This window comes from Centrocercus urophasianus, unplaced genomic scaffold (genome assembly GCF_019232065.1).
Source record: "Centrocercus urophasianus isolate 14NV4802_14NV808 unplaced genomic scaffold, USGS_Curo_1.0 seq_16, whole genome shotgun sequence".
NCBI classification, from domain to species: Eukaryota; Metazoa; Chordata; class Aves; order Galliformes; family Phasianidae; genus Centrocercus; species Centrocercus urophasianus.
Genome location: NW_024884711.1, coordinates 20,076,307 through 20,099,868, shown reverse-complemented (window position 1 = coordinate 20,099,868; position 23,562 = coordinate 20,076,307). Strand labels below are relative to the sequence as shown.

The window sequence follows — 23,562 nt, the reverse complement described above, 5'->3', positions numbered from 1 at the left end:
CTACAGTAAAGTACTGAAACAATATCAACATTAGTAGTCAAGCGAGCATTAACTCCATAAAATCCGATTAGTTTCATACCTCAGCTATAAAAATTAAATTTTGCATTGATACAATAAAGTCTCTGGGGAAGAATCTTGCAACCATCCAATAAAGATGAAAAGTCTCTTTATCAGGGAATGCAGAGATAGGACATTCAGAGAATGGTGAGATCAGGTTGCCCAGAGAAGCTGTGGATGTCCCATCCCTGAAGGTATTCAAGGCCCAGTTGGATGGGGCCCTGGGCCACCTGATTTAGTATGTGACAGCCCTGCCCACAGCAGGGGGTTGAAATGAGATGATCTTTAAGGTCCCTTCTAAACTAAGCCATTCTACAAAATTAGGGGAAAAAAATATATATATATAAATATACATGAAAAATTTCTGCCATTTTTTTTCCTTAGAGAAGAACACAAGAACACAAAAACCATGAGGAAATGAACACAATAGCAAGCTTATAACATTTTTAAAATACCTCTGAAGCATACCTAGCAATTTTAATAAGCTTCTTTTTTTGTTTTGCTCCTCCATGTATTCAGAGCTAAAGCCAAAAAAAGCACATGCATACATCTCTATAGGTGAGTATTTTGGGTACCTGTTAAATGATGCCTTTGGGGAACAGCATGTAAGAAAAGTGAGAAGAATAATTTTTGATGCTCTTGGTTTGGTGCCCTACTTACTCCAGGAGTAAAAAATGTAAGCACTGTTTTAAGCCAGGAATTGCAGCACTGTTCACAAACAAATACAACAGACATCACATGTTTTAATTAAGCAAGTTAGCAATGGAAAAAGAAAAGTTAAAAAGCAGTTTGTTTGCAAACAAAGCTGTATGTCAATATTCCTTCTTTTTAAATGTTTGTATGTTTCCAATAAGAGATAGTAGGTCAACATCAAAGTTTTCTTAATATGGAAAAAATGTCAGATAACAGATAACTAATAACAGATTTAAAGATCAAACTCAGATTTGATATTCATAATATTTGTTTTTGCAAATGGTTCCAATTCACTGTTTACTCCCTATCACATTGAAGTATCTGCTATAATTAAACCATACAAACTAGCAAGTTAGAGTGTATCTCCCTTCCCCAAGAGAACTTGCCATTTCCCCTTTCAAACTCATTTGCTCACAAAAATTTTACTCCATTCTTTTAAACTATTCTAGAACAGTATTATTTTATACAATTGAAATATCTGTAAAAAGAAATAACCAAGAGTCATTACTGACTAAAATTCCTAGAATGGTTGAACCAGGCTATGAAATCAAGGAAATTTAAAGACCAATTTAATGAAGGCCAGATTTTTAAGGATAAGTTTAAGTGCCTTTGGCTGACATGGTGATGTCCAATTAAAAGTTCAGGAGTGAAATGAGTCTAAAAGGGTCACGTGTAAAAGGCATAAAACATTGATCTTGTCATATTCTCTGCCGCTTGTTAAAATCCTTGAAGCTGTAAGAGCAGAGACAAATTAAGCAAGCTTCCAATCTTCTCCTGATAAAAACTCAGACAATTATTTAATGAAAACCCAAAAGATTACCAATTATTTTTCTAAAAAACTCTTCTTCACACCGGGAATTCAGTACCACACTGCAAAGTTAGCTTGCGGAAATGCTTTGAGTGCCTTTAATAAAGTTGCACAGTTGTACTAAATCCATTAATTTGTTACCTATTTTTGCTAGGGGAGGATGAAGACTTTAGGGGAAACAAAGAAAAGAGAGAGAAGTGACAGAGAAAGGTAGTAAGAGAAGCTGAGCAAGCAAGTATAAGAGCACCTGTGCACCATTTCAAGATGGACAGACTTATTAATATCCTGAAAATCACAGTGACAATTTGTTGACCAATATAATCATGCACCAGGCTTCGAGTACCTACTAAAATTAGCAGCATGCAGTACCGGTTCCTGCAATAGTACACACAAGAACTTTGAAAGCAGAACTAAGACTTCCAGGCTTTGTGTTAAATAATTTACCGTAAGTGTTTATATTCTTTCCTGACTCAAAGTATTTATTTAGAACTATGCCTCCTTGTGTTCTGCAAGCATTAAATTTGGAAATTGTTTTCTGTAAAAAAATAACACAAATATTTCACTGACAGAAACAAATGCTCATCAAACATAAAAAACTATAGAAATGTGATAATACACATCTGTTACAAATAGTAAGTCTACACTTTAATATTGTGCTATTTCTGGGAATTCTTTTAAATTTGATTTTATGTGAGAAAGCCTGACAGACAAAACATTCTGATGATAAATCAGCAAAATTGACTAATGTTTCCAAATATATACTTCCTGAACAAAGTCCACTGAGATTTACACACATTCACACCACAAAATATAAGAATGAATGCTGATCCTGGAGAAAAAAAATAAACGAAGAGAATCATCAAGCTGGGTCTGAAAGTTATCTGTAATTTTTCAGGTGTGTAAAAGTACTGATGGAGTGCAATGATTCTCCACCATGCATTATCTTCTTCATCAAAGCAAATGAATATTATCAAAAAGTATCCACCAAACTAAAAAATTCTGATTTGAAGATAAGTTTAACATTACAGACATTAACAATATTTCTGTGTGAGCCATTCCCAAGGTAAATGGGTGGTTCTATGATTTCTTGAGTATCACCTCAATACAGCTTCATTGAATAGTTGTGTATCTTTCATTCATGGAAATTTCCTTCAAGAATTACCTATATAGTTTTATTTAAAGGTCTGCTTACAAACATTTCAATCATATCAGTTCTACCTATTGCAAAATATGGAGTTATGACTAACCTCAAATTATTGTACATAATAATTAACTATGAAGGATCAAATAGTGTCTCGTGTCCATAAACATCAATCAGTATTGGTGAATGCCTTGCTTGGCCTTAAAAGCTTTAATAAGCTTTTAAATTTCAGTGAGGTTATTGACACAGACAGTTTCAAGCTGGATGTGGTTTCCCTCTCTGTCCCACACACTTAACAGCCCAGATCACTCTGGCACTTTTAGTTCATCACTCACTTACCCCATCTTCCTTGATGAAAGAGTGAACAGTCTGCAAGATCATGCTACTTAAGAGCTCAGTTTCTGGCTCTTGAAAATAAGACTTCCATAAATAGATTTTTCTATCCATTAGAACATATTATATCATTACAGCTGATAAGTAGAAACATAAAAAGTACTATCATGAAAACAGGGAGAATTCTCCAGCACCCCAATTGTTCTAATTAGATTGCAATCATCTGATCAAATTCTATATTGACTGTGAAATGAAATAAGCAGCATACAGGGGCCCCAGGGAGATTATTACTTTAATAATAATAGTAGCATATGGACTAACTAGTATTTTTTAAAATTTAATTGACATACTTCAATATAAAACCATTAGCCATATAGTGTACTATAAAAATATATATAAAATAATAATAAGCTTTTGTGATATCAAGGCTCCATTTCAATATTATTCCATTGTTCAGAACACAGAAGTATCACATGCAGTTGAGGTCCCCTCTGAAGTCTTGCAGTTTGGATGACATGAATCAGACATGGCTATAATATTGTGACATTACCTATTGTGTACTCTGGTTCATTAGAATTCTTCAAATAAAACAGTGTTTTATTGGCGACTCAAGACTAATTTGGCTTCTTTTTATAGCTTTTCCTTCTAGTTTGCAGAACGAACTGTCACACATTAGATTAGGCTGCTATTTCAAAAGAACATTCTGATATGATATATCAACATACCATACCAATGCAGTTTTCAGAGTAAGGTACTTGTACTAAACTCACTTGCAGCTTTGTCAACCTCGTCACCATCGCAGACTATTAATACCTTCTATTAAAACTGGATTTGTCTCTCTCTTATTATAATAACGTTTATGAGAGAAATAACTGTTTGTGAACAGACTGTGAACATGCGTTCAGTTTGAACAAATGGAAAGTAGGAAGCAGTTCCTTTAAACAGCATATAAAAGCCTTTTCCTTTAATTTTCCTGACTAACTGCTTGGAGTACAAAATATTTAGTAAATTATTAAATATCTTTTTCTAAATATAAAATAAGCACTGCATTTAACAAATGAAAATGAAAACACACTTTACCATCATATTACTTCCAATCAAAAATGTACTCCTTGGCTCCAAAAGCATTTCACTTCCCTTTCCAAAACATTATGTATACAAAAACATATAAAATGTATCTATTAATCTCAAAAGGATATATACCTCTCAGAAAGGATTTATTTCAACAATCTACTTTTCTAATGTAGAACCTTCACCAATGCCCTTAATATTCTTTTATTTCTCTCATATCAACATATCATCACACCTACTTACATATATACCTTACAAGTGTAAAATAATTTCACCTCTATTTCAATAGTAATGCATCTCAGTAAATTATTTGCCCATTATATTTTACTCAAATTTAAGAACTAGTAAAAGTGCATGTCAACTGTGCATGTTGTGATGATATGATGATATAGTGATGAAATAACCTGTCAGCTAGAGGGAAGCTCCATGAAGAAATCTATCATCAATCTTCTTCCAAAATAATTCATACTTTCCAGAGACTTCCAGATAGTGGATACTGACAGAAATTGCAACTACAGCCCAAGCATCCTGCATTACAGCACCTGGTGCTTTTTATGGTTTCACTTCCTACAGACTCCCCATCATGCCAGTATTAAATTCACTGTTCCATTCTCAAGCGTGCAGCTCGTATAAGTGTGACAGCATACACTCTAGCTAGCAAGCAGTGAACAGATACCACATCTAAAAGGATAGATGTGATTACAAGTTTGCTGGAGAGTCAAATTCTTATCAAAATGATACTCATGAACTTTCACTTCAGTAAAAAACAAATTGAGGACTGACGTATTACCTAATGGGTTGCACTTGAAGTAAAATACCTTGGTGACTTCTCAAATCATGCTCTGAAGTATGAAGTCTTGGCGAGCAGGACACATTTTAAAGCAGGCGTGTCCAACCTCCAGCCCCCAGGCAGCATGTGGCCCTGGAGGGCTAGTAATGTGACCTCATAAACTTTCAACACTTATTGCGACTTTTAGTGATCTTTCATGACTCAACTGTATGTAGCTGAAGCCCAGGCTGCAGAGATGAATACGGAATGCTGTGTAGGGGAGAGCAAAGTGAAGTGCTAGCACTTCCTCTCACAACTGCCGCACACACTCAGGTGAATTAAAGCTCACACGTATTGCACATTACATGAGTATATTGAGTGCTTTTGCTCTTTGGCAAATAAAACACAGTGATTGCCAATAATGATATTTCAGCCTACTTACACATGGGCATGCCTGTGAAGACACATGCTTTTTTATTAAAAGGACACGTAAGTTTTCTTATTTAATTACTAAACTTGTGCTTGTATTATTTAATAAAGTAATATATGAAATTAACAGAGAATTAACACAGAAGAAATAGTCAGAACACGTGATGCTTACAAATTTTCTAATTTTCAACTTCTCAGAAAGCTTAAAAATGTATAAAATAATTTGTGATATGTCTTTTTGGTGGACTTGATCGCTCATTTAAATGAGCTAAACATGTATCTGGGTGGCCTGGTCTTGTGGGTGGCAACCCTGTCCATGGCAGGGGGTTGAAACTAGATCATCTTCAAAGTCCCTTCCAACCTAAGTCATTCTACAAGTCTATGGTTATAAAAGATTTTCCATTCAATCAGCTTCATTAACTGCTGTTATGAGCTTATATGCATTTGGTCCATCTGCATACAAAACATAATACACTCCATTTAAGAGGAAACAAATACACTTACACTCAAGTCATGTTTTAATGTTAAACTATGACCACGATAAAGGGTTCTTTTGACCTCCTAAAGCTACTTTTCACCAATTATTCAAATGACTTTTGTCATAGGAAGACAGAATTCACCCTAGAAGAACTGAATTTTGAGAGCACCAGACAGAAGTCTGAAAAGAAATGTATGTTCTATAATGTTAAACAAACGAGAAAGGACCTACTATCATATAATAACGTTAGTCCCATACAAAATATTTATGGTTGACACCATAATTTTGTAAAAGTATAAACTAATAGGTATTGATACACATATCTCTTAATAAAGCCAATAGAATCTGGGGGAAAATCTTGTTAGATATATTTTTGTCAGGTATATCTATAGAGAGCTTTCGTCAATTACATACAAAATCAAAAACACTTCTCATTTAAAAAAATATCAGGTAAGACTACATTTATCCTTCTGTACTAAAAATTCCATTGAACATCTGACTTATTTCCTTGTTTGTTGTTGACTAGGTTGTAAAAATCTCTACAAAAGCAGCAAAAAGCATTTCTACAGTGGATGCAAGGCAGTCTCTACCTTTCTGGTTGGCAGAATGCATTTCCCGGTCTAAATGGTTTCTTTCAAATAGTTTCTATGAATGCAAAAGATGCCGGAGTGCCATTTCTTTTTCCCTGCAGCTGAAGCAATTGGCTGTTACTGGAGACACGGATAGTGTTTGTTTCACCACCTCTATGCTGTGCTCTAATTGTCACCTGAATTCCAAACACTATCTTGATGGGGAGAGTAAAATTCATCAGAATCACTGATTAAAAATGTTTTCACTACTTTTTATAGGCTCCAAAGCAGAAAAGGAAAAAGAAAAAAGAGCCGTGACTTTTTCATGTTTTAAAAAAGTGTTTGCCATTTGTTCTTCTCTACTCAAAATGCAAACATTTTTGCCTATAACAACAGGTCCTTCTCGATTTTGATCGAGAACAAGCAAGAATCTTTCTATAACACTTTCCATGTCCTAATTAACCCCCTCTGATTTTGTTTTAGATGAAGATTCTATCATTAATCATATAAATCACAAACATAGATATTTTGCAGGAAGAAAAAGAATTACATACCTTATGTTGGATAAGGAGTCCATAAACCAAAATATTTTTCCTTTTCATTTCCCTTGCAAATTTCTTCATTCTAGTTAGTTCTTCCAAATCAACGCTGAAAGAAGTATTTTCTGAAGTACTCAAGTGAACCTGCAAAAGAACAAATTTGAGAAAAAAAAAAAAAAAAGCACTTTTTCAAATTGTGTTATTTTAGCCTAGCTGTTTTTAATATCTCATGCCATTGTTACACTCATACAAGAACACAGGCAAATCAAGGTTTCTCTTAGGTTCTATTCAAGTTGAGTTCCATCACTCACATATTTAATGACAAGTATTTCTTTTCAAAGAACTGTGAAATCAATACATCAGAACAAAGCAGAACACATTGCTGTAATTAAATAATAACTAAAATAGAAAACAAACATTCTTTTCTAAGTTCTAATCTCTTTCACAGATTCTTACTTATCAGGATAATGGAGAAATAAAGCTGTTTTTCTCAAGCATCTTAAAGGTTTTCCAAATGGAATTCTATTCTTCAAAGTTTTATTTCAAACTTACTAACCTCTCAGTGCAGCATATTTGTTTCACTTCAATGAAATACCTCATGCTTAAAAAACAGAAACTACTGCAATATAAAATATGACTATCCTGAACTCCTGGGCAGGAAAAGGCAGGTCTCACACCCAGTGGGGATGCTGCACAAACAATGCGAGTCTTAGAAAACCTAAGCTGGGAGGTAAGAACTAACTAGCTTAGGGTTCTGTCAACCACTTTCCAAGATTTAAGCATTCCCACACCTTAATCAGTTTATTTCACAAAGTTCCTGTTAACTACAGAAATCAAAATTAAGGACGATAATTTGTATACGTAAAATTTAGGTATCTCTTAACAGTAAAAACTTTTTCCACTAAAATAAGAAAATGTATTTTCTGGCTGAATAGTTCAATCCCTATAAAACTTATCTTTAAGTTATACAGAGAGGAAGAAACATAGGTAGCTTGAAAGAGCTGTGATTACAAAATATATTTCAAGTTCCCTTTATACCTCATGTTCAATGTATCCTGACAGATAATATGCATTTACTCATTTTCTCTTCCTACATTTTTTAAGAAGCTGTTTATTATGTGCATATTCACAAGTAGCAAAGCTGTCCTCTTCAAATACACAGGCAGAGATTAATTTCCAAACACTCATGGTTTTGATAAGGTTACTTTTGACAAAAAAGCAAAGCTTAGTATTGCTCCTCTATGGATATTTACAAGAAAATTTTAAGCCTGTTGTTTTGAGACAACATGACCTAACTCATCAAGATTTACTTTTTCACTGAAGTGCAAATGCTAGCAACTAAGAGCTGAAGTACTAGAATTCCCTTATTTCTGCACTACCAAAACCAGAGTAGGATCACATCTATTCAGTTACGTACTTGCATCTACAGACGTGAGCGTAAATTATTATGAAAAGTAACATCAGTTTAAGAATGCTATTATTATGGATATAGCAGGGTTGGATTGAATATTGGTGAGAAGAAGGTGAAGTAACTGCATGAAATTTATCACTGCACTTCTTACTTCTCCTATGACCAGATACAATAGTCCAGTTGTTGCTCCAGCTTACGGATGCTGCAAAAACCTCCCTTAAGAACCAGTACAAAGGACAATTAATGCAAAGGAGGGAATATGGACTGAAGTCATTGTCACGTCCAGTGCAAGATCGTCCTTATACTAGGATCATTCTTCCCAAGCTGGTTAAACAGATAACACAATAGTAACACCTGTCATTTTTGCATCCAAAAAATGTCAAACACGAGAAGGAAAGATAAAACTGGCTCTCGATTATCAAAATGCTACAAAAAAAATTACAAGTATTCTGAAATCAAAAACAGACAAAAACTTTCTGATTATGGAAAACTCTAAACTGTTCTTCAGGCTGAAAACAAAATGTTACTGATTACAAGAATAGAATGGAAGCAGGTAGCTGCTTTCTTTGTTTATCTTTTCAATTCTTCACAAAAAGGGACCGTTTTACTTTTGAGAGTAGATGAGAACAGTGCTTCCAGTATAGACAGTACCTAAAACATATGCATATAAATGCCATTACATTGCTTAAACTTCTGAGTCACTTTGAGAAATATTTATTTGCCCTTCTGTAACAAAAGAGAAATGACCCATAAGTTACTAACAGTACATTCAGGTTCCATATTAACTTAAGTATATGACAAAAAATAAAGCTGAGAATCCCACTTATAAGCCTTATTGAAGAGGACACTCAACATTAATTAAAGACTGCTGAAAGAAGTTTCTATCTCCCAGACATTACATCTGTAATGAGTTTTAGGGATCGGAAGTTTAAAGGACTTAAACAGTTCCCAGTAATTAATATGAGACAATGATTTGTTTAGCTAACATATTAGTTATTTAAAACATACTTTCCAGTCCACCTTCAACCTGTTCTTTCAAAAAGATACCACATAATGTAAAGTGTAGCACAAAATGTCTTTCTATAGCTATGATACTTCATTGTTTAGAGCTTATATTTACAAATACGTGTATCTGTGTTTAAATGCTACCAACCACTTGCACCTAGTTGTAAGACTTTTCTCCCACTGCCCAGTTTTGGGAAATTTCAAATACTTGCTAGGAACAATAGAAGAATTATATTGTCTGGACAACAGCAAGGGAATGAAATGTATCATTTCCTCTCGTAGAATCATCGAATCGTTAAGGTTGGAAAAGACTACTAAGATCACCTAGTCCAACCACCAATCCATCACCACCTTGTCCTTAAGCTTACACTTTTCTTGAACGCCTTCAGGGATGGTAACTTACGGTTATCCTAAAAGGTGTTCACTGAAGTAAGTAGTGCATGCAGCAGACTGCTCAAACAAGTACACTTTCATTTAAAATGGTGCTGAATACTGCAATGACTTTGAGATCTGCTACATTACAGATAAAACCCGAGATTTATAGTGAGTGTGTTACCATTATTTGCATCCATATCTACTTCTCAGGAAATATTATGCCGAGAATATTATACCTGCAATCGTTTAAACAAAGTCCCAACATTCCACATTTCACAGGAGTCAGATAATTTTAATGTCCCTTCCAACCAACCTATGATTCTAATATTCTAATTGATTAACAATTATAACTTTAACACAGTCAATGATACCCATTTTTCCATTTGGAAAATACTTGATCTTCACTATTTCTCATTTATTTATTGGCCCAGTAATAAAATTTCAGAAGAAAAAAAAATCAGAAGTAAACTCTCAGTTTTGTCTCCAGATCACTAGACTATGCACTTTGGAAGCCAAAAAAATATAATGACAGAATTGTAACTGGTTAGAGTGCATAGACTTTCAAACCTCCATTTTAACAGACTAAAATAAAAGTCATGTACATCTCCAGCTGTTGTCTCTATGAAATGTTAGAATTATTCTGGCAACAATACTCCAAGAATTTCAGGCAATACACTTCAAAACTTTCGCCACATCAGAATATATGCTTCAATCTTACAGCATTTATATAAGTATGTTAGTTAAACTCCTATGTACTTCACAGTTCATTTTTAATACTTGATACAGAAAAGCAATAATAATTTTTAAAATTTTTAAAAAACTACATAACAGAAAAATAAAGGCATTCGATTTTCGTTCTATTGAGCATTCTAGCAGATGCCATCATTTGTGGCATCCCCAGAAGAGATGGAGAACAACAGAACAACAAAAGTTAGCAACTCAATATGAACAGCCATAAGTGATCTTTTACAGAACTATATAATAATTTACCTTTTGCTTGTGTTGGTTTATTCTCTGTCAGAATGCACTACTTTTGCTGAAATGCAAATGACACTCTTCACAAATTAATTTACAGTTCAAATTTTAAATTTTATTCAAACATAGCAGTGTCTCTCAAAATAGTCTAAACAGAGAATAACTGTTAAAAACACTTCATTAGATACTTTCTACAGGAAATTATAGGATTTACATACTGAAATAAGAACAACTGGATGTAAGAGAGGAATATTTGATTCTTCTAACATATCCACTAGCTGCTGGATTTCTTCAGTGGAATACTTTTTATCCTAAATGAACAAAAAAGATCAGAATTACTGAAAACATCAAAGAATTATTACATTCAAAAGGAATTCAAAGGTCCATTATTTACTAAAAAAGTTTTTTGTTTATTTTAATGCTTTTGTCAGATAAATTATGATTGTTTGAAAAAACTGGAGACAAAGAATACTGCCTTCAAGAAATATATACAACAAGCTTAAGGATCTTAAAGGATCTCAGATACAGTTCAACTAAAACACTCCTGTTCCCATACAAGGGCCCTTATTATGGCCACACTGGCAATGCACAGTTAGATGACCACACACAAGATATTCTTCTTAAGGCACTTCACTATAATCTCTACAAAAGGAAATTTTAAATAACTTTCAGTTGCACCTCTCATTTACAGGTGGCTTAGGAATATACTAAAGGAAGTACGAAACCAGGAGAGGAACAATGTAACAGGAGGTCAACAGTTGACTTGGATGTATATCAGAAAAAAACAAATGTCAGTCCAGATAAATCAAGGGGTTAGGAAAAAATGTATCATTTGAATACGTAACTCTTACTTGCTTTTACTAGTAAGCTTTAGTGCAAACGATAAAAGCATACATCCTTCCTACTTACATTTATGCAAACAAAATTGTAGCACTGTCCCAAAAAGATGTTCTGTAGATGGTTATCTCGTTTGCTTAGAGATATTGATATAGTTTCAACCTGATTAAAAAAATACATATTATTACTTCATGAATTAGATTTTATATACATGAAAGCTTCTACAATCATCCAAGAGATTGTTAATTCAAATGGCGTAAAAGTAGCAAATATTATTTTCTATATAAGAATTAAATACTGCTCAAACTTGTAGGTTACTCAACAGTGCAGCACAGAGTCCAACAGCCTGCAGAGGTTTTTGAAAATTTTTCCTGAAATGTGCTGCTAGAGGAAACCAATCCAAAATCACCCCTGAAAGTATCATACACACTAGAGCTACGGCCTGGATTAGGGTATTCAACTGTTACCAGAGATGAAAGGCTGCTAATACAGTAAGACAACCAAATTATTTCAGCTCTCTGATTCTGAGCAAATCTTTATGAAGTTCAAAAAATGCATATATATATTGTCTTCATAAATAAATAAAATACATGATAAAGAATATATGAAGGAACTGTTGCACAGGTATACTAAAATTTTGTTCAGAAGAATCATTTAGAATTTCTTCTGAAAAGAGAACATTTAGTTTGTAGCACCAACTATGAAATTGAACTTCTGCTGAAGCAAAATCAGAAATTCCAGATGTATTCACAATCTTCTACGTAATGAAAGAAACAGGAGCATACTCTGCAAGACTTTTCAGAAGGTAAATGGAACATGACCCAAATAAGCAGTCCTACTTTTTTCCCAATATACCAGAATGCACAATGCTTAAGCATTCCAAAATAATTAAGTGTATCATTTTTCATTTAACTTGAACAATTTGATAAAGTAGTACAACAAGCTTTTGTTTTACAGCTATATTCTTCAGGAAAAATAAACAGAGAGGAATTAGATTCCTCTCTTGGAAAAGTAAGCATAGCTAGGACTACATTCTGTAAGGGGTGGAATCACAAAATGGTATCAAGACAAACACATATAAGCAGTATATGCATATGCACATATCTCCTTTCACTGGTGGGTTGTTCAGCTAAAGAGCTTCTCAAATCATAAACATACAATGCCTGTTAGCTTCTAAAAAAACCCTTCCTACACATGAGATGCCTAATTCTGCCCCTTTCCTTCTATGATTTCATTGAAACTATGCATGTGTTCTCAAATGAGCACAGGCTCATGCAGCACGCACACTCCTCTAGTAACATGCAAACAAGAACACAAGTAGCTATCTTCATGTTTTTTGCATATCACTTCACACATGTAATTTTTCTGGTAAACCAAGCGAATTCCAAACTAGTAAAGTCAGTTTAAATTCTATGAACTGAAAAATTAATGCTTCTCTATATCATCATTTTTTACTTCATTCTACTAGAATACTAGGAAAAAAAAATAATTGAACATGCCATTCTGCAAACAAATAATAATAATAAAAAATTCTTAAAAAATAATTTTTACACTCAATTCAAAAGAAACACATTAAAAACAAGAAGGAAGAAAGCATGTCTCTGGAAAGGCTTAGTGGAGTTACATACTGATTTATTTGTTAAAAAGCAGACTCTAGAACAGCTGGGATTGTGCTACTGTACCTTTTCAAAGTTCTGAAAAGTTATAAAAAATAAAATAATCATAAAATGTATGCTACTGTTTTTATTTCTCATGTCATTGGCCAGCATAGGCATGATTTTTTTTTTTCCCAATGATGTGTAGAATCAGTATTTTTCATGCAGTGTTTTTAAAGATTCACAGATCATTTCTGTCTTTTCTAGTTTTATCCCAGGTTTCTTGCTTAATGTTTTCAAGTTACTGAAGACATAGTACCAATGATGATAACCCTTGCTTTTATTCATCTCACTCAAATAATAACATAAATATAATTAAGCAATGATTCCTGATAAAACGGTTCTCCAAACTGGTGTCAAAGGCAGCTTTTGAGCCACTCTGCCCCAGATCTCTAGTGAGGAATGGGGTTTCTGTAACAAAAATGCAGGGCTCAGCACGAGGTGTTGTTAAAACTCATACAACCAGACTGAGCCCATGGATCCAGCCTATCCAGATCCCTCTATAGGGCCTTCATGCCCTCAGGCAGATCAACACTTTCACTGAATTTAATGTCATCTGCAAACTTAAAGTCTAGATTTCATCCATAGCCTTTCCCTCATCTGGTCATAGAAGGTGATTAGGTTGGTCAAGCAAGACCCGCCTTTCACGAACACTTACTGGCTAGACCTGATTCCCTGATTGTTCCATGCATGCTACATTACTGTAGTCAAGACGATTGAGGGGAGTTTATTCTGCTCCCCCACCCCCAGACTTCCAGCTCAGGGGGCTGAGTAACCTGAGGACAACTGTCCTGACTATTAAAGACAGAAGCAAAGAGGGCATTGAGAACCTCAGCCTTTTCCTTGTCCTCAGTGATAACATTCCCCACTGCAAGGCAGGAGATTCTCCCTCCTCTTGTTCTTAATTTATTTGTAAAAACATATTTTATCATCTTTAACAACTGTGGCTAGATTAAGTCCTTGTGAGGCTTTTGTCTTTCTAATCTTTCCTCTGCATAGCTTATTGATATCTTTACACTCATATCAAGTTGCCTGACCCTTCTTCCAAAGACCACAAGCTCTCTTTTTTTTTGTCCCTGAAGTCTCAGCAAAAGCTCCCTGTTTAGCCAGGGCTGTTTTCTTCCTTTCCAGCTCATCTTCCAACACAGGGGGCAGCCTGTTGCCTAGTCCTGAGCCTTTAATAATTCCTTCTTGAGCAACATCCAGCTTTCCTGGACTCCTATGCCCTTCAGGACTGACTCCCAAGGGATTCTCTCAACCAACAATCTAAACAGTCCAAAGTCTGTCCTCCAGAAGTTCAGGGTAGTTTTGTTGACCCCATTCCAGACCTCACCAAGGAAAGAAAACTCAATCATTTCATTATGACCAAGACAACTTCCAATCACTCTGACCATTCCTTCTTTGTTCATAAACAGTAGCAGACCTAATGAGATGCTTACCCTGGTATGCTCTCTTACCAGCTATGTCAGGAAGTTATCTTTAACACACTCCAGGAATCTCCTAGACTGCCTCCTCTCAGTTGTACCAGCACATGTCAGGTAAGCTGAAGTTCCCGCCAGAAGAACCAGGGCTACTGACCAAGCGAACTCAGCCAGCTGCCTATATATAAACACTTTGTTTCTTCATCCTGGTTGAGCACTCTACAACAGACTTTCAACAGGACCTTAGCCTCACTGGCCTTTCCCCTTATCCTCTCCAGTAACAACTCAATGTTATTATTGCCAGTACTGAGCTCCATAGAGTCAAAAAATTCTCCCTAACACATAACCATCCCACCACCTATCCTTCATTGTCTATTCCTCCTGAAGTGCTAGACATCATCGTTCAGACTGATTTAATAGAGCCATCAAGAAAAGAATCAGTCTCATATCAGTAGGAATCCTTTCACTTTATTCTTTCATTACCTTGGTTGTGGTAATTTTATGTATGGTTTATTCAAATGTCCCATAGGATCAGATGCTTGACCCACCCAACTGCTAGTCGTTTCTGCAATGAAAAGATCCAAAAATGTCAGAGATTTTAATTAATTCTGACACAAATGTGACTTGAAGTTATTCAATTTGGCTTCATAAAGGTGATTGTTCAAACAAGTTATTTCCTTTTTCTTACTGGCTCTGAAGTGCTTCTTATGACATTTTTGTGTTTAAAAGCAAAAGACAGAGATGCATAAAAGTGTGTTTGCTTAAGTCAGTGTTTAAAGATTGGGCTTCTTAACATGGGAAAGTGATGTCTTCCTACCAACTGCAGCACAGTTTAAAGAGAGAAAAAAGGAAAACTAGTAATGGATATAGTATCAGTGAAGTGGAAAAAGACTTCTGCTCCATCACACAGCTACTCAGACAAGAAAAAAAATCTTATTCAACTCTACTAACATTTTACATTTTAAAATGTGGATATGCAATTGATAAAAACATGTTCCCTAATAAATACAATTGCTTCCAAATAAAAGCTGAAAGTATAATGTTAAGTTCATTTCAAAATGCAGATCAGCCAGTTCAGTATACAATAACATCCCATATTAACTGAGCACAAAAAGCAGATCAACAGACACAAACAAAATACATTATAAAACTACAATTACACAAATTGGGAAACCTGTACTTTTGAACAGCTATTCCTGCTTTGTTTCTCTGTGTAAAAGAAAGATATGATTCCATCACATAATGCATAATTAAGAATTACTCTATTATCAGTCAAGATATCTCTAATTACCAAATGTTAATCATATTTGGGAAATGAAAACATGATAGCTCCATTAGTGGGAATAATAAACAAGGGAAAGATAGCTAAATGTCAGCGGAAAAGTGCATCAATATTCAGCAATGCTTCAATAAGCATTCACTGTGAGAGAAATGCACCTCCTTATCTCTCTGTCAAAAGGCTGAACCTTACATTCACAGTTATTCAGGAATACAGCTCGTTCCTTAATTGGTTTAGACTTTAATTCAGACTTCAAAGTAACAGAAGCATTTTTTCTGTAATGTATTTGTAACAATTTGGACTCACTGAATTCATGAAATCTAAAGAACATGGCCTCTCTGCTGTTTGGATCCAATTTCTCCTCTAATCTAATAAATATATTTTTAAAAGCATCAGCAAGATCCCTCTCTACAGCATAATTAGGCAGGAGATGATTCTCAGTAACTTCCACACCTGGTGTTAATCCTTTTTATTAAATACTCAAGTGATGCAGGAGGTCTCAGAGTCTGTATTCAGAATTTAGATAATTTGTTATGAATTGTGAGAACAAGAAATAATACTTACTTTTATTTGGCTCCTTAGTGCTTCATGAAGGAGAAAACCTACTTGCACAATAGCTTCTTTCACATCAGTAATAATACAAATTTGTTGTGATAAGCTGTCTGCAACCAAGAAAAAAAAACCATTTATTTTCATGCGAAAAATAAATTACTTATCCGTTAAACATTACCTTCAATACATACACTGCTGTCTCCTGGTAGAATTTTTTCATCAGCTGTACATTTAATTTTAAGACCTCTTTCAAGGTACAATTAACATAAACACACAATTAATATATATCTGAAACTTAAAACTCATTTTACATTTTGTGACTTTTTTTACCATTTTAAAATATCATATTTAAATAATGGGTACCTGTGAAAGGGTATTTGCTCAGATCCACATTACTGCCATTAGATGACCACCAAGAAAATAATTTTTTGAAATATTTATGCTGCTTATCAATTCAGTGCCACTGAATGTAGTATTACCACCTTTGTCAAGAAGTTGGTATTAGAAAATAAACAAAAAAAAATCCAGTAGACACCAAGCAGAATAAATCTTTGTCTGAGGTAGTCATTTTTTAATTAGCAAAAAAATTTAATAACTGTGATTGAAAACTAATTATATTTAAAGCAGGTTTCAGTAAGACTTCAGGGACAAACAAATACTGAATATCTCCACAAAATTAACTAGTAGTGAAAGATGTAAAAGAAATTATGAAACTACAGCCATAGAAACAAGCCTCCTTAAAATTCAATCAAATACATTTAAGATTTAAGATATTTAAGCAAAACTCTCACATCATATTGTAAATTCAAAGACCTTAAAAAAAAACCCACAAAAATAAACAGATATATAGGCCTATAAATTAATTTTAAAATGTATGCGAAGTAAGCATTGTTGGAAAATGCTTTGTGCTTTTTAAATGATTATTGTGAGCAGGAACAGTGAGTTAACCACTGAGGATCTCAAAAGGTAACTAGAATGATTCTGTGAATCATGGACACTTATTGTGGCCAATATTTATAAATATTTACAAAAATAATGGTAGCAATTCTCATGTATTATGTAAGCAAGAATGGGGCAGGAAGGAAAAACAAAAAAAAGTATAAACATCTGTGTATAAACCACCACAACCAGATGAAAGTGAGAAAACAAAAATGCATGATCATCTCTCACAGGACAGGAGATCACAGGATGTCACAACTGTGGGAGAAAGCTTTCCACAGATTCAGTGGGCAAAAAAAATACACTGAAGATAAATCAGAGTTGGCTTCTATTTAATACAGAATAACTGTATAGTCTAAAATATGGGCCAGCAGGAAAACCATACTGAATTAATTTCTTATCAGTAGAAAGCAACAAGTAGGTAGACTGAAATCAAAGAGCAAGAGCCGCCTGAATTTAGTACTGGACATGGAATACAGATAAAAGATGGATGTACATAACAAAACAGAGCGGCATTTCAGATTTCTGAAACTCAGATTCTTTGGAACTGATTTAATAAAGAAAGTAAGATGGAAGCTACTACAAAAATCCACATGTGGAAGAAGGCTGTGGAATCCAGAAAGGCACCACAACTTAAGACTGACAGTCCTTTTATAAAAGAAGTCAGCTATCAACAAGGAGTGTCAAATGTATCCAGCAAGAGGCTGCTGAATGCCTGCAACTATAAAAGTGCATCTCACTCCCCTCCCCCCTAAATCTCTAACTTCCTGTAACATACATTAGAAAGAAGATGAGCACAAAAAGGGCAAGAAAGAGCAGCAGCTTGAATTTAATAAAGAAGAAAACACAAGCAAGGATGAAAACATATTTTTAAATTGAAGGAGGAATGCAATGCTGGAGTATGAAAAAATGAAAGCAATGAAAATGTACACATTAAAAAAATACTGAATGCTTTTAAAAGATCAAGAGGAACATGAAAGAAGTCTGGGAAATCTTTTTTTTGTTTACAAGAATCAAGCTAGCAAAGCAGCAGTTCTCTAGCTGAAGTTTAAAAGTCACTTTCAATTTAAACATCAACACTATCAAGTAGTCAAAAAAAATTCTGTATGACAACTTAAATGGTCTGCACCTTTGCTGCGTTATGGGGAAAAAGGCTGAGCACAGTCTTTCCTTTCAAGACCGCCTGTGTGCCAGCTCTGATAAGCTGATCCATCTAGCTGTTGCACAGCATTACCACAGGGAGCGCAGGAAGGCAGCAGGAGCACTGACTACAGCTCCCTCTGACTTCAGGAAGTCTGCTGGCTGAGGACAAACTAACTACATGCCATTTCAATGCTGGTTTTTAGAAGTCCGTCTAGGTGAATCAAATTATTTTGTTCAGGAGAGCTATGTTAAGGCCATGTCATCCATAATATTAACATTCAGCTAACAAAATTTTGCATCTCATCAGACTGGAAGGGATCACAGTTAATCTCCATTACAAACTTCTGCTAAAAGCCTATGAGGACAGTCATTAACCCCATGGATCTTGAAATCCTCTGAGGACAGAGCCTGCACAACCTCTCCAGGGAACCTACTGACTCCTTCACTGTCTTCATGTTCCTTTTATTGAATTGGAACTCCCTTGTTCCATTTTTTTTTTTCCTTTTACCTCTCATCTACACACTGATACTTCATCTTCCCAATCTCACCCCTCACTGTTATATTACCTATCAAAATGTCCATTACTTTGGCTTTTTCTTCCTCTATTATTTTAAACTTATTGCCCTGGAAACCTTCTCTTCCCAACACCTGTCTCCCATTGTCCCCTAACTTCTTCCCAGCTGTACCTGATTATGGAGTAATCCTCCCAACACTACCACACATTGAATATATATCTGGAGCATATTATGGCATAAAGTTAAAAATAGTTAAACTCTTTCACACTGCCAAATTCTGATCAGTTAAACATTATATGTCTCTGGGAGGAAAGTAGGAGGCTTTTTTTTTTTTTTTTTCATTAAAGATAGATCTGATACAGGATTTCAGAATTTATTCTGTTTAAACTGCTTCCTCTCTACAGTAGACTCCTTCATGTTGCATCAGACAACAAAGCAAAGATTCCCCAGTGGGATTTTACCTTCTCTACTTCAGGCAACCCTGGTGCAAACACACAGATCACCTTGTACAGGCAATAAGGAAGCATTCTTAGGAAGCAATTTATCTGGCACACTTCAGTTGTTCCCTTTCAAATAAGATTAGCTGCTCCCAAGACAACACTGACTAGATCACCACCAGCTGTAATAGTAGGTACCAGATACTAGCTTAAGATATTAATACTTGATGTCAAAAACACGTACATTCTGTTACAGGAGTCCCAACTTCACAAACTTTTCACTTATTATTTTCTTCCTGCAGACTTTGGGTAGTTATCTCCCACTTCATTATCCTTTATACTGAGCACCTCTTATACATGTTCTTTCCCCCATTACTGGTACACATTAATTTCTTCCATAGACAGCTCTATTTTTGTAATTTTATTAGACAAAGCATTCCTGATGAAATTAAAGATTTCCTCACATTAGCTTCTAGTGACATAATATTGAAATATTACAAATTAACCTGTACAGATTTGTAAAGGAATTCAATTTGGTGGTCATCGTTTTAGGAACATTGTTATTCCCCGGCAACAACTGTTTGTTCATTTCCCACATTCTACCAAAGTTCGTGACAGTAAAATAAAGAACTGATATGTAGACAACTGTAATTATATAGTGACATTAAATATTTAAATTTTATACTCAATACACTAATACATAATGCAATTATAGGCACATATATAGAAAACTCCCCTTTCCTAACAGTCCTGAAAAAATGCCATTAACAGGCTATGCATTAATTAGGAATTTTGCTTGTATTACCTAAACATTTGGCTGAAATACAGGCCTCTTGGTGGATTTCCCATCCCTGGAGGTGTCCAGGCTGGATGGGGCTCTGGGCATCCTGATGTAGGGCCTGATACAGTGTTTGGCCGCCCAGTTCAAAGCAGAGGGTTGGAGCTCAATGACCTTCAAGGATCCATTCAGCCCAAGCTATTCTATGATTACTCCATTACGAGTGCAGATAGATTCCACCAGGCTCATTTTTGAAGTGTCACAAAAAGATCACTGTAACCTATTTTTGCTGAGAGCAAAGCAATAAACAACTTAACTTGAAAAAGAGTTCTCTAAAATCTTCAGAAAAGGATAAGAGAATTTCAGCTAGGAAATGTAAACATTTTAACTTTTGGAAATTAAAATGGAGAAAATATGCCTCAGCTTAAATGTATAATTTAATTTTAAAGACAAAATTCTCTTAAACCAGAAACAAGCTAGATCAAATATGAAATCTAATTCTAAATTATTCTACACCTTATTTTGTCTGTCGAAAATACTAGATACAATACTGTTTTAGGTCACATAATTATTCAGTAACAACTGTTACAGTCTTTTCCTAAGATCTCACTCAAAATTATAAATTAAAAGGTACATGTGTTTAAGAATTACCTTAGTTTCATAATGTATTAAGTCTACTCTAACAAATTATTGAGTTTACTCTAGAAAGCATGCCACAAACAAAGAGTAATTATAACACCACTGTTTGAATACAGATCATAAATAACATATTCTACTGATTTAATAGCATAAGAATAAAAATGCATCTGAATGGCATATAGGTTTCAGCCTAGAGACAACTTTGTTTCTTCTAATTGCACATATTTGTATAATATATATGCTTCTTTTTGTAAGCATATTTACATATCATTCCTATTCTTGGTCTGTCATTATAATTCCCATTGCTTTGTAATGTTTCCTGGTCACCAAATAGTTTTAAATTTTTAAGTGATTTCAAAATAAGAAACCAGTTTATCAAAACTTAATTTTCACTTTCTGAAAATGGCTTAACAGCTCTGGAAGTTCTCCCTGGCATCTCCAGTCTGTCATAACAGATTTGTATCTACCACTGTAAACACAAGAAAAAGGAATTAAGTATTGCCAATTACCTAGTTCATTCACGTTTATCATGGGTTGAAACTGTTTGTACAACACAGATAACCAAAAATATCTAATTTTTGTTTACCCATTCCACATTTCTTTGTTAGCCACAAAAAACAAAAACAAACTCGATACCACACCTACCAATACTAATATACAAAAAGGAGAAGAATATTCAGTGATAGAAGATGAGGAAGAGGGTTATTTTCATCCAGCAATAACTATTTTGAGGAATACCTCTTTACCTACTATTCTATTTCTTTCGCACTGTGAAAAACAGCCACTGTCTAATGGGCACACAATGTCAGAGGCAGATGTTGGTAGCATGACACTAGAGGTTGAACCTTTCCACCAATATTCCTTTACATCATGTTGTCGTGGGACAGATGGCAGCAGAGAGGCAATCCAAACAAGTGGCATGTGACATGGAAGTGCATATGAAGCAAAGGTACCTCACTGAATTCCTCCATGTAGGAAAATGGCACCCAATGACATTCACTAAATCTTGCTGAACGTTTATGGAGATGAAATGGTGGATGTGAGCACAGTGAAATCTCGTCTGCGTGGGCAACATTTTCCTAGCAATGATGCCATCACAGCAGTGTTAAACAGTGAATCACCTTCTCTGGTATGGATTTTTACAAGCACAGTATGCAGGCTCTTGTTCATTGCTGGCAAAAACGCACAAAAAAGGGTGGTGACTATGTTGAAAAATAGTGTTTTGTAGCTGCAAATTTGCACTGTGGAATAACGTTATTGTGCTTTTTATATCTGTTGCATTTTCCACGGAAATAAACAAGAAGCATTACTTGCAGAGTGACTTATTTTTCTTCCGTCTTGCAAAATTTAATTGTGTGTATATCCACAGAAGCAGATACTCATGCAGCCAAATAGGAAGGCAAAGTATACAATCTGCAAGTGCACATCTGTTGAAAAGTCACTACAGAATAAGGGCCCTTAAGAAAAACAAGGAGAGGGAAAGAGTCAAACTCTAAATTACTTTTCAGTTTTACCGAGAAGAAACATTTAAAGTTTACATGTTGGAACTAGAGTTCAAAGATACTTGCCCTGAGGGCAGTAGTCATAATGGAAATATTTTTAGGATGTTTTGTATTACCCTGATCTTAACTGCATTTCTAGGTGAGTCACTCTTATTGTAAGATGATGTTTTCTTACTTGAAGACTATTAAAAGTAGGCATGTGCCACCTTGTCTGTATACTCTACAAGTTCATACCTGCTTAATTAAGAAGAGCACAAAATTGTTAGGACTCTGAGATTTTCATAAAGTGGTTGTTTAAAAGAAACTAGAGGAAATAAGCAAATTACTAATACATTTTATGAAAACAGTCTCAAAAGATAAATAACAGTCCATTTACATTACTGAAGTATTTCACTTATTACCTTGAATGAAAATAACATTTATAATCTGTAAAGTACAACGCATGTACGCATGTACATTTTCCTTACTTCTACTTGAGTGAAGTTTAACAAGCTGAAATTTGTCCATTATTACATCTAATTAGGCTAACAGTTTAAAAACTGGCTGTGCTTCTGCAAAACACTTGGGACTTGCTTCTTTTTGTAATACGGCTGACTAAAAAAGCGCTCTCATAATTACAGACACATGATTAATTTCATTTTTTTTTTCAGACATTTAATTGCCAGGTACTTGTTACCATAATCATTTTTTCTGTATTGGGTTAATTAAATAATTATAATTTAATATATGGACAAAGAAATGCAGAAGTACCTCAAAGGAAAAAAAAATAGCAAGTAGTAGTTCAAACTAAACCACAAATAACATATTCCTTAGCAAAACTGTCCACAGACACAAACGCAACCTTAATATTCCAGCATAAAAATGTAAACATTGGAAGATCAGTAGAAACTGCATTCTACTCAGTTTGAACCTGGAGCCTGAATCCACCCAAGTGTGCGATACAGGACCACATCCTCATCAAAAACTCTACTCAAAGAACCACCATCATGTAGTTCACCGCCCCACAGGTAACACCATTCATATCCAAAGTGATATTCAGTATCAGGAACTGGCACCTATACAAACACAGACATCCTAGTAGTACAGCGCTTCTGAGGACTACCAGACCAAACACAAAGGTTTTGCCCACTATGCTCAGCAAGGTTACAGACAAAACAGGAGCCAATTTCAAGCAAAAGCATTTAGCAAGGCAAAAAATAGTAAAGAGAAAAT

General features: G+C 34.7%; 1 protein-coding gene across 3 annotated transcripts in view; it reads right to left on the bottom strand.

Annotated features, from left to right (window-relative positions):
• Positions 1-23,562, bottom strand: part of CRPPA (CDP-L-ribitol pyrophosphorylase A) — a 107,001-nt gene that overhangs the window by 35,574 nt on the left and 47,865 nt on the right. For all 3 annotated transcript variants that reach the window (XM_042817539.1, XM_042817540.1, XM_042817541.1), the window contains exons 6-9: positions 16,410-16,507; positions 11,563-11,652; positions 10,872-10,964; positions 6,903-7,031 (exon numbers count right to left, since the gene is read on the bottom strand). In XM_042817539.1, the coding sequence (XP_042673473.1) occupies positions 6,903-7,031; positions 10,872-10,964; positions 11,563-11,652; positions 16,410-16,507 (410 nt within the window). The remainder of the gene's footprint in view (positions 1-6,902; positions 7,032-10,871; positions 10,965-11,562; positions 11,653-16,409; positions 16,508-23,562) is intronic.